Source organism: Gouania willdenowi, chromosome 13, assembly GCF_900634775.1.
Source record: "Gouania willdenowi chromosome 13, fGouWil2.1, whole genome shotgun sequence".
Taxonomy (NCBI): domain Eukaryota; kingdom Metazoa; phylum Chordata; class Actinopteri; order Blenniiformes; family Gobiesocidae; genus Gouania; species Gouania willdenowi.
The window spans coordinates 17,203,383-17,216,495 of NC_041056.1; the positions used below are offsets into that span (position 1 = coordinate 17,203,383).

The window sequence follows — 13,113 nt, forward strand, 5'->3', positions numbered from 1 at the left end:
TCTGAAAAGATCAAGCACATGAAAGGATCAGGCACTGACAGACAAATCACGTGTGCGATTAAAAAAAATAAGAGGTCATCTCTTCTGACCTGGTATATGATATATTAACAAAAATAGGTTGTTGCTCCACATCCTCAACATATAGAATGCCTCCGGCATCTGTAGCACCAAGCACAGGTGATGAATTACTATGAGAAGCACCAGTTTCATTCTATTACAGAACTGATGTGTTGGGAATTGTTAATAACAGTACAGAATACAGAAACTGTAATATACGGGGGATGGTTTTCGCCATTCATGCCGGCTTAATGCGATTACTTTGTTTTATGACTTGGCAATGATGCAGTCTCTGAACATACCGGTACTTTTATTTATGTGTGAATGATGTGAACAATGTAAGTTTTGATTTGGTTTTGAACAAAAATATCAAAAGTCATTCATCATTTCCCCCTGAGAGTAAAATGGCTGGTATAGAAGCAGCACAGCAACACTCCCTGTTGCCCAAAGGTCAACCCAATCAATTTACAGGCAGTGCAATGTAACTTCATCAACTTAATTTCAAATTTGCATTGATGTAGTGCTCCTCATAAAGGGAGTTATAGAATGTGTAAGGTGTTTCCTGAGTTGAGAATAGATTTACTGTCAATTATTTTATAAACTGCCAACCTCTTAAAATCTCATTGACTTTTTATAGTCTGTTTCTGATTGTCAAATACGGGACATTGTGGAAGTTGTAATTAGTAACGAAAACGTCAACTTCTCACTTTGAGCACAAAACGTGTGACTCGTTTATTAACATAAAAACAGCAGTAAGTCTCTCCATACCGGTCCTTAAAGGGACCGCACTGTTTACATCAGACCTTGAACACTGAAAACCAACGTTTCCATGTCATGGTGAATACTGTCAATAGTCATGTCTGCAGAGGTCACTACAACATTCCCTTATTCGTTCAATACAGGATGCAGAGAGGTGTGTTCAAACACTATGATTCCCTTTTTTAGTTGATGTTTGGCAACACTCGAAACACCAAAAACAATGACAACATAGATGACGTGACAGATATAAAGACAAATTAAACACTGAGGGCAACCCAGGGAGGACTGCCTGTCCTACCTCCAAGTATGACAAATGTTACTGCAACATTTTAAGTTATGAGTTAGCTGGCATTTAGCATTAGCATAGAAAAGTAGGCTGTCAAGCTCAATGATTTTAGCCACAACTTAACTAACTCAAGCAGCATCATCTCTGACATTAATATCATACCTGCAGTGGCAGGTTTTGATATGGGCAACATGGGCAGCCACCCAGGGCGGCAATCTCTAGGGGGCGGCACAAGGAAAAAAAAAAAAAAATCATTACTTGCACTGCTGCAAGTGTGAAAGTGTGCTCTGGTATCTGCTGCAGATATTCACTTAAAATCTGCTTTAAATGTTGCTTTAACGAACAACACTGTAAAATGTTGACAGAAAACGGTTAAACGGAGTCAATAACGAGAAGTGGAATGAGGGACATTCCTGAAACTAAAAAACGTCTCTTTATCTTTTAAGGCTTTTTTTTCTCAGTCTGTGCAGCGTCTGTTTCATATTTCTCCTGAACGCAGTTGTTTCTATGGCCTCTTTCTGGTGATGGATAGGGTTACGTGAATCTCCTTTCGACAAGCTTTCGACCAGTGTTATGTGATAGGTGGGGACCATTTTAACTAGTGATCAATTCCCACATGGGCTTCATCAAATTGTCAAATCAAACCCACAAATAAATAAATAGTTTTGTTATTTTCTTCTTTACAATTTTGCAATAAATGTAATTAATATTTAACAAATAATCAGATAAATAGTCATAAATGTGTCCACAGTATTACTGTATTTATTTATTTAACTATTATCCATTTAAACAAAAGGTTTTTGGCTAAATAATAATAAATGGCAAGCAGTTTGGCAGTGATAAGCATAAGCCACACCATGGGTGAAAAACTAACATATGACGACATGATTCATGACTTTGTCCTCACCGAGGCAAGACGGGTATGTTTTTAGTTTCAACAAAGCACTAAAAAAGTAAAACTTAATTTAAGTTGTGTTTTTGGGTTGATTTGTAGTTGGAGTGTGTAGTTGTGTACAAAACACCGTTATTGAGGTTGCACGCCCAGGGAGTATTTCGTGTCAGAACCGCCACTGCTTACCTGGGGTAACCCAACTGTATAAAAGTAGGATAAGGGATTAAGCTGGGATATGGAATGGATTGTCTGGGGCTGCTTCTTGTGCTGCAACAGGAAGAGCTTTAAAGTAATGTAATGAAATATAACATGTGGCGATATGCACCTATTCGAGTTGGTTGCAATACGCCAATAACCAAGAAAAAAGAAGAAGTAGCTGAGATAACTTGGTTCTCCAGGCTCAATTTATCCAGCACTTGGTTGTAGAAACGCGTGATAGAGGAAAGTGGCATGTTTTGATACATAAGTTACCATGGAGATTTTTTATGTGTAGTTTGCCTGCTCTAGAGTGACTGGGATGTATTTAATCTCATCCCTTATCTCACTAGTCACTAGTCAGTTATTCCACTGCCTTCTACACATTATCACATTCAATGTGACCCACTGTCATTATTTAAACATCTGTGATCACAATTTACAGTTTCCCCTAGATTAAATATAAAATACACATCCCATATAAAAGTACATATAAAAGAGTAACATGATGTTCCTTTATTGAATATGGATAAATCAAAGCAGGTAAACCATCAGTTCCTTTCAAAAATGAAGTCACACAGTGACTATTCAAGATATACAATCATACTATACAACACAAAAGAATAAACACACATCCAATGGTCTGTATACAACACAACCCACATGTTTTCACGCTGAAATATGTGGAGGACAAATCCACACGCAACAAATGAACAGAAGAATGGATGCAGTAGCCTCCCTCCAACAGTACACAACACAATCATCATAAGAGGCCATATAACTTTAAAATAATTACACCCTTGGTGCAGTGGTTAGCACTTCTGCCTCACGGCAAGAAGGTCCTGGGTTCAAGCCCTGGATAAAACACTTGGGTCCTCTCTGTGTGGAGTTTGCATGTTTCTACTGAATACATGACTGTTGGGTTGATTGCAGTCTCTAAATTGTCTGTAGGAGTAAATGGGAGTTTGGGTGATTGTCTGTCTGTGTGTATGTTGCACTGCAATGGACTGCCACCCTGTCCAGGAAGTACACCCCAGCACCCAAATAAAGCTAGAGATAGGCACCAACAAACCCCAACAGGCCCTGGAAAAAGAAGCAAGCGGGTTGGAAAATGAATGGATGGATGAAAGCATGCATGTTAACTAAAATAATTGAACTTATTGGCCCCTGACCAGTCAACCATTATCGTCATTAGGGAAGATGGCAGGATCGTCCCAGTCTTTGTGCGAGTTGACTCTTAACTTGTGAGGACAGGGAAAGTGTACCTCCAGGAGGTCAAAGGTCATTTGGAACCATGGCCATGATTGTAACCTGCTCTGATTGCTGGGGGTCCGTGTATGGTGCCTGTCCCCCAGTAACACAGCAGAGACTGTCAATACAAAATCTCATCATCACAACCTTAGAAATACAGTAACATTCTGACACAGTCATGATGTAAAAAGTGATTATTATTGTGTGTGTGTGTGTGTGTGTGTGTGTGCGTGTGTGTGTGTGTGTGAGAGAGCAGAGAAGCAATCATAAGATAAGATATACTTTATTTATCCCAAAGAGAAATTCATTAAAGCCAGTGAGCTGATCTATTTATCAGAGTTCTACAGTCTGATGGAGTTACATTTACACAATTTCACCCACATCTGCAGTCAATTTAACTTACAATGTGAACTGATTCATAATCAGAGTACAGATATGTTTTGGGAGATGGGAATGAACTATTGGGATTGGAATTATGATGCTTTCAGCGGAGCAGTTAGTGTGGATTTGTGCATTACTCACACATTCAGACGATCTCCAATACTTGGCCACTCTTTCTCTCCTGGTTTTCTAACTCTGGCCTTGTTGATTTGGTATTTTACTTCCTTGTGAGCTTCCATGAAGATTTCTGCTATCGATAGAGAAAAGTTTGGCACTCTGGTTGCAATGGTGAACCGGTGAATCTGTGATCAATGGCGGCGGCGATTCGAGGAAGCCGCGTGCAAGCACTGATCAAGGATTGGTTTCACCTGGTTTGATGAATCTGTGTCTGCTCAGCCTGGCTTGGTCTTTGTACAGCCTGGATGCTTTTGTTTTGGATTTATTAAACCCAGCTCAGTCATTTATCCTGGATGATTGAACTTTAGTGCAATGGGCCTCTGGTATAAGGTGCCTCCTGGAAACTAAAGCTTTGCTGATTATTTAAGTTAAGATGACCTGAACATGTAGTGTTTTTATGCCCTGTATAGTTTTCGTAATCAATTTGCCTCCCCTAAATATGTGGGGCTTTTTTTCCTTCCTTGTTGTTTTGTATTTTATTAAAAGACCATAATGCAAAGAGCCCTTTCAAGTACATGTTAAAGGTGCATTCTGGAACTCTCGGATCCCTCCCTCCCTGCTGCTCTCTTGCCCTGCCTCCAAACTTTCCAAAGTCCCTCCCTCAGAGGAGTTAACAAGCTAAGGTTAGTCCGACAGCAACATCACAGTAATATAACATGCACTGTTAAAAGCATATTACTGCAGCGCTTCTCTCTCTCAATGTGCACACACCTCAGCAACAGCAACAACACAGTGTCACTTACAGCAACCCACACGGAGGCTGCTGCGTGCACCCACAAACAACACATGCACCACAGAGTTCTAGTGTAACAAGTACAAATCAAACATAATGTAAATCAAGCAGCAGTAATTACCTTTCAAGCAGAAAAGTCACCAATTCCATCTTCTACTCCTCCAGACCATACACTGTAAAAAAGACAACGCTCTAGCTGCGGGAAAGGGGCGGGGTCTGTGAGTAACAGCTGTCAGACAGTCCATCAAACACAATCCTTTGGCTCTGATTGGTTCTTTTTGCTCGGTCACAGTGCATTCTGGCAATCTGCCAAAGGCTGCAGGAGCAGCAGGGGGGACTCAATGAGTCTGTTTTTTTCACACAAACTACTAGTTTCATGTAAAGCTATCCTTACGTAGTGACAGCTTTAGCAAATAAGAGAAAAAGTCACTTATATAAGAGTTGCAGACTGCACCTTTAAGGCATACAAAAGATACAAAGCTTTTTATTCTTATTTAATTTGTCTTTATCTCACACACAATCCCTGTTGGTGGGAAACCATAGCTCTTATGCCATTTTTTTTATGCCAATTTATGCCAAATTTTCCCCAACAAAAATGAACAGAGAAAGGATGCTTTACCAATTGAGCACAGATGTAACAAACTAGCTCATATATGTGTTGTATAATAAATCTCAATGAACTTAAAAAACAATAATCTGATAAACATCCTTGCATCACATTTCAGTTCAACAATCTTAGTCAAAAGTGAGCCCTATTTTTCAGCATCACCATCAAAATGTCATCCTCACACATCTAAGTTAGTTAGATGTTTCTGCGAGGGGTTAAGTTTCCACTTAACTCACATATGTCAAACTCATGGCTGGGGGGCCAAATTAGGAGCATCCAATTCGGCCCGCAGGAGAAAGTAAAAATGACAGAAAAAACATGAATTGTTGTGTAAATAAAACTCCTGACTGGAGTCATTTTTAACGTGACAGTTGAAAAAAACTCAAAATTCTCACAAAATTCTTAAATTTTCCTCTATATCTGACATACTATTTCTCTTAATTAAATAGAAGTTGGTCACAAAATCTAGGAAATTTAAAGTGAATATCCTGTTGGGACTGATACATTGCTTATTGCTATTGTAGGTTTCTCACATATTTTGTCATTTGTGTACACGTAGAAGTGCAAAGTAGGACACAATAATGTTGAAAATACTAATTTTCCTGCATAAAATCTGTGGCCCACTTGAGATCAAACTGCTCCGTGTTTGGCCCCTGAACTAAAATAAATTTGACAGCCTTGATCTAACGGGAACAAAGCACATTTATTCAATAAATCTTTTATTAAAAAAAAAGACTTTTTTGTTTTTTGTGTGATTTACACGTGGAATAATCATTTAATATTTATTATGATGTTCTGTGAGGTACTTGATTTTTTTTTTTTTTTTTACTCAAACAAAAAAACACCATCTTGCATTGTTAAAGTCCAAATTCCCTTTCTCTAAGTCCACCTCATTGTTACTCTGTAAAACCCTGGAGTGCAGCTTCAGGGGCACCTGGAAGTCTGGAGTCCACACACAGCTCATTAGTCTGCTGTGGAGCAACTCCTCCACTGCGGTAATGTTCATCTCATGGATACTTCTCCCAGTAAACAACATTACTCAAACCGCAGATGAGTTTAGTGTTTAGGAGTGAAGCTGCAGAATCATCACGCGTCAGTTTATGTACTTGTAAAATACACAGTGGACACTGATATGCATGTGGCACTTAACAATATATCTTAACTTTATTTATTGAGATGTTTTGCACTTTTATGAGAAATATACATTTCTTGAAAAGTCAAATAGAGGAGTGGTGGAGCATGCATCACATTTTCATTGCAGGCATAATTACAGGTAAATTGTTAATTGAAGCTATGATAAAATAATAATAATACTAATAATAATTACAATTTATAAAATTGCAAACATTTGCATTGCCTCATTATACAGCATTTTTTTCAATGAAAACCATTGTATATAGCACACATTCCATAAAATAAAGAAAAAAATCCAAAACATTAGCAAGACCTTATGTCTCAGTTTTAACACTGCAATACAAAAGGAACACTGATTTTAAATCCTTGTTTAGCTGAAAAACACAATAAATACCATGTTTGCAAATGTCTTGTATACACAGATGTTTTCTTACATGACAAGCACAATTATCTTAAAGAACAACTTTACTTTTTTTTTCAAAAAAAACAGGGCATTTTTACAGACATTTCTTGTTTTACATTCAGTGATTCGGAGAACAAGACTCCACAAACAATTCACATATAGAACCGACGTGCCTTCCTGTAAGACATTGGTCCGTTTACTGTCAGTTGAATCCAGTTGCAGTACCTTTTTCGTGGTGCATTTTCCTTTACAAGGTGAGGTATTTACCAGAAGCCTCAGTCTGGTCAGTCATGCTGCAGCTTAACAGTGTAAGATTTTGATAAATGCCTTTCTGAATTCAACATTGAAGGTAGTGTATATGATGGGATTAACAGCACTATTTACATAGCCCAGCCAAGTGAAAGCATTATACATTTCTGCGGGAACCTTGCATTTGGTGCAGTGGGTGTTCAAGATGTGCGTGATGAAAAACGGCAGCCAGCAAATGATGAAAACTCCTGAGGAAAAACAAGAGAAAATGTATACAGTGAGGGAATAAAACATGTAAAGAGGGGATCTTATGGCATGTTGTCGATTGGTGATACGAGGGATAAACAGAAATATATTTACATACATATTCCTGGCACTTTTGTGGAAAAATAAAAACTATATAAGGATTACTTCTTCAATCGTTCTGAGCAAAAGAACATTTCCAGAGTGAAAGCTGCTTTAATTTCTAGCAGGAACCCTTCAAAAGAACATCAAACATCTACAGCTCAGGTCTTAACCAGAACAAAGAGGTCAGAACACATTAGTCCAGTTTCTCAGTCAGCCTCAGAAAAGACTGTGAATCTGTGAATGGTCCAGAATCCATCAGTATTAGTCAGGTATGAACCCAGCAGGTTTCTCAGATCTATGGACACAGGTCAGAAAGTGGAGCCCAGAGTTCACAGCAAACATGGTGATGTTGCTTTGAGTTGTTATGATGCGAAGAAGTGGAAAAAATACTGCAGCATGTAAGTTAAAAGAAGTACTTTTCTCTACTACTTATGCCACTGTTATTTTTTTAAATGTTTGATGTTTACTAAATTGCCTTGAGTATACATTTCCCTTGCCTTGCTAAAATATCTCTCAGCTCTGTTTCTTCACACACTGTTTTCTAACTATATCTGCAATAACTTTTTCTACGGTAGTTTTTTTTACGGTTAGTTTTTTTTATGGCATGTACTATTAAAGTGTAAAACTCATTTTGTGCAATAATTTGTGTTGCTGTTGCTTCAGCATTAATTGAGTTTGCAACACTTGTACTTTGTAATGTTCTTCTTGTTCTGTTTAAGCTTTTTGTGCATTGGTCTCACTGGGAGGGAATGGTTAGCAATTGTTCCAAACATAAATGTACACAGCTCTGCTGTGAAAATAGAAAATGCTCATGTAATGCTCTAGTCGAATTTACATGTGTGGCCAAATCCAGCTTTTCATTTTTTTTAAACTTCATGCAATAAAGGAAAAGGCAAAGCTCCATGTTAGTTTTGAAGTAGGATTTTCCACAGAGATGCTGGTAAATATGTAAGCATAATATTGAAGACAGCCACAAATACAACCCCTGGCAAAATGATGGAATCACCAGTCTTGGAGAATGTTCATTCAGTTGTTCCATTTTGTAGAAAATAAGTAGATTACAGACATGCCACAAAACTGAAGTCATTTAAAATGGAAATGTTCTGGCTTTAAGAAACACTAAAAGAAATCAACAATAAAAAAATATGGCGGTCAATAACAATTGCTTTCTTAGATCAAGCAGAAGGAAAAAAAACTATGGAATCACTCAGTTCTTAGGGAAATTATGGAATCACCCTGTAAGTTTCCATTTCCAAAACTAACACACCTGCATCAGAATAAATCTGCTCATTAGTCTGCAGTTAAAAAGGAGTTCTCACACCTTGGAGAGTTGTTGCACAAAGCAGAGTGACATGAATCCTGGCTCCAACACGAGAAATGTCAGAGGATTATCAAACTTCTTAAAGAAGGTAAATCATCACGGAATGTTGCAAAATATGTTAGTCGCTCACAGTCAGCTGTGTCTAAGATCTGGACAAACAACATGGGGAGGTTGTAAAAGGCGAGCATATTGGTAGACCAAGGACGACATCAAAGCGTCTTGAAAACAGAAAATGCTCGACAAAACAAATGAGGAACAAATGGCAGAAAATTGAGCCTGTGACCGAACTGTAAGGGAATGGAATTCACATACAGAAAAGCTAAACAAAATCTGACTGACTCTGAAAATAAAGTATTAAAAAAGCCTCAGGGGTCATTTAAACATAAGACACACTTTCAGAACAAATTAAAACAGATTATTAAAACAAAATAAAATCTATTTTAAAAAGCCCACATTTTTACTGAAACCTATACTTTTTTGGTTTTCCTTCAATGAACCCATCGATGAACTCTGCTACCTGGCAGGAGCGCCTAGATTCACCCAGTGGGGGGTTTTGGGTTGCACGGGCTCACACTCACCAGCCTGACTCGTCTAAATGTAAAGAATTATTTTGATGAAATAGCAGGGATTTACGCTTTTAGGCTGTGGATGAGTAACATTTCATTTAAACCATCATTTGCAGTTTTTGATAATTTAATTCAACCCTCAGCATAAGTCTGCTCCAATATGGAAACGCTGTTCCGTACCTCCGTTATTCTCTTCCACAAAGCGTTTAAAATTAGCTCCTTAAGTTCCAGTTTTTACACTACCGAAACGCACATCTTTGTTTTTCTTCACCACAGCTGTGAGGATGCTGATTTTTTTCTTAGAAACGCCAATGTGTTTGACCTTAGTGGGCGGGGCCTCCAAACCTGGAATATTTGAGGGCGCAACATGTTAATGTCGATCAAATTCAGCCACCGCATTAATTATCACCCCGTCATTTGTGCGCTGGGATTGGTCAGATACCAATGTTTCATAAGTCCCACGTTGGTCCTGTCGTACAACACAACGTGCACTCAGATTTGCACCCGTTTTCACGCAAGGTTGATAAATGAGGACCTGTGTGTCTGGTACAAATCACAAACACCAATTGATAAAGAAACAAGAGCTTAAAAATAAAAGAAATACGTGAACCACATTACCTAGAACAATGGCTAACATTTGAGTGGCCTTCTTCTCCTTCTGCTGGGATATCTTCCTCTTGCTCATGGTTTTCACCGAGGTCTGAGTTTTCCCATTAGGCAAAGCCTGAGTCTGGAAGGCTTTAGCCACAATAGGTGGTGGATCTCCAAGGTTTTCCTTGGTGGGCTCTCCGTTCTTCTCTGTTTTTTGACCCTCTTCGGGGCGTGAAGCTGGAGTAAAGATGGGGCTATTGTCGGCCCTACTGGGCATCAGTTGCTGGTGACTGGTTGCTGGAGTGTCTCCCAGTGTGCAAGGTGTCTGCTGCTTTTGGCTGCTGCCACTGTTCAGCTCATCGAGCTCAAGATCTCCCCCATCATTCATGACCTCTTTAATGAATATCTAAGCAATTCAGAAGAGCAGAAAAAACATAAAATTAAACAACCATTTGTTAAATACATCGGTTTTCTCGACACCACTGAGTGTTGAAGGGGAATTGTTATAAGTCACACTGCAAGTATTGTAGCATTTACTATTCAGCATTTTTACTGCTCTAAAAATACTGTTAGCACAAGGGTCCTCCATCTTAAAACAATGTGCTGCTCCTCTAATGTCACCCAGAATTAAAAGATAACAAAGCGCACTAAATGCTTTGTGATTATAATTAATTACTACACACAATGTGTGGGCTACCAGGTTAAATGCTGGAAATGAGGTTTGTCATACTGTATACCTATGGCTTATGAGTAAGACATAATTAAAAAATTATTTATACCTTTCAGACTAAATTGAACTACTGGGAGTGAAGAGAGAACTGCAGAGATAGTAACCATTACCTATTATTTAAAACAAGAGAAATCAGATGGTGGTGGACTGCAAAATATTAATATTCAGTGAATCTATTATTATTATAAAATAAAAAAATAAAAATCACAGCAATTTATACAGAATCTTTCTCAAGCAAAGGTATTGGTAATTTACTGGTTTTAAAACTACCGTAGGTTACGTCGGCTCTCTATAAAAGCAAGAAATCTCTGTCTGTATGTGTGTGTTCCTCAAATATCTCTGCGGATCAGGATCAGACTGACCTGAGAGTTTCAACATGGCTGCTGCTCGGTTCAAGGGTGTGCAACGTCTTATTTGTTTGGACGCTGCACCCCCACGCCCCACCTCCTGAGTCGACAGACTCAGGGATGTCATGCTACCTCTACAGTGATGATGTCAAAATTCTACAGAATTTTCATAGAAGTTCCACAGTGATGATGTCATCAGTCCTACCTCCTATAAAATGCAAGGAATCTACCCATCTGTGTGTGTTCCTCAAATATGTCTGCAGATCAGGATCAGACTGACCTGAGAGTTTCAACATGGCTGCCGCTTGTTTCAAGAATGTGCGATGTCTGATTTGTTTGGACTGCAATTATACCATTAACAAATTATTTAATTAATGCTTTACAAATTCTGTTTGCATCTAAACTGACAGTTTGGACTTGTTTAGTGTCAGTAATCCACAACAGAGTCTATTCCGGTCTAAGGAGATTCGGCTCCGTGAGGACAACAAACTGGAATCGGAATAGATGGGGTTCAACTCCCTACAGTGTCCTTGCTAAAAGCCAAAACATATGAAAACACAATAGTTATCACTCTACATATTTTAAAACAAACTGAAATGTCTGTGACGTCCCACCTTCAAACACAACCTCATTTGGCTGTCCATGAAAAAGCTACTTAACCTCCCACTTTTCTATAGCAATACATAATGGTCACTGCACTAGTAACATTATTAAGGATATGAAAATTCCTTCTTTATTTTATTTTTCAATCAAATGGCTACAATAACATTTTTACAGATAACGTGTATATCGTTTTAGCCCAAATCCAATGCAGATGAGTGAGAAATGCAGTCAAGCCTTTATACACTATGACTGCTATTTTCTTGTGTCTCGAATCATGGATAAGGGTGGAAAAAATGTTATATCAAAATTTCTTTATTTTTATTTTTTTAATTTTTAATTTACTTTTTCATTTTTATATCAAAATTTCAATATTGCTCAGTCTACATGGGACATTACTTTAAAAATTCCATCTAGCTAATACAGCTAATGCACATCTTGAATAAGGGAGAATGTGTAGTTTCGATATTTAGTGCAAACATAAGAATTTAATAAAAATTCATTTCTTAAACTTTATTTTTTCTTTGCAACCTTGAACCAAAGACTTGACTGATAGTTGCCTGGAAAAAAAATACTATTCTTTATCTAAAAAAATAACATAGCATAGTTTTCTTTCTTCAATATAACTGTAGACTGTAAAAAGAGACCAAATAGAGATGCTAATATAGAACATAATATACTGTACATTGATTGAAGTGGCACTATTACAAAAAATGTAATAAAGACAAACCACTTTCTTCTTGTTGACAGGGAAACTCCCATTTGATTTAACAATCATGGTGCACAACCTCACATCTTCTGGATGAGTACATTTGTCCTGAAACAAAAAAACGCTGTGTCAGCGGGTTCAGTGTCAGAACATGCATCTAAACAGCTGTCTACGCAGAACAGCTCTGGTCCCAGTGCCTTCAGAGTCAAACCAGGCTACATGGAGCTCTGGCACAGAAAGGCTTTTTCACAACAATCAGATTCGCCGCTTTCATGGCTTAGAGAGCTACTGCATATCTATCAGCCTGACAGCAACACAGTGATAACTTCAGACTGTGATTCAGACACAACTGAGATAGGACTTGATTTTGTAGCCAGTGTGTAAATAATTTCTTAGATTGTTCTTAAGTGACCATGACAACCCCTAAATCATGATGGGAAATCTGAATCTAGAGCGTGGCTTGACTGAGCAGAGCTTGCTGTATTTCACTCTGTCTGGAAAATCAATAAACAGGAAAGCAAAAGATAAATCAAAGGGGCCTCATGAATAGTGTTGCATGATGGGGACTTGTCTATAAAATCTGCCTTGTAAACTAAAATCTAAATTACTCTCCAACATCTAAACACATTTGAAGAACTAGGGTTAAAAACCCTTCAGTGATGCTGATCCTTTCCAATTTACATGGAATTATAGAACTATATTACATTAAATATTTATCAGGCTTTGGAATAAAATCATGTATCTTGTGTGTCTTTTCCTTCATGGTTCCTGTGCTCA

At 38.0% G+C, this 13,113-nt stretch overlaps 1 protein-coding gene across 1 annotated transcript in view; it reads right to left on the reverse strand.

The window, feature by feature from the left end:
- Positions 1 to 6,195: 6,195 nt before the first annotated feature.
- The window catches only part of drd2a (dopamine receptor D2a), a 65,114-nt gene continuing 58,196 nt past the window's right edge, over positions 6,196 to 13,113 (reverse strand). The window contains exons 6-8 of the mRNA XM_028465443.1: positions 12,358 to 12,444; positions 9,978 to 10,356; positions 6,196 to 7,372 (exon numbers count right to left, since the gene is read on the reverse strand). Of these exons, the coding sequence (XP_028321244.1) occupies positions 7,176 to 7,372; positions 9,978 to 10,356; positions 12,358 to 12,444 (663 nt within the window). The 3' untranslated portion in view covers positions 6,196 to 7,175. The remainder of the gene's footprint in view (positions 7,373 to 9,977; positions 10,357 to 12,357; positions 12,445 to 13,113) is intronic.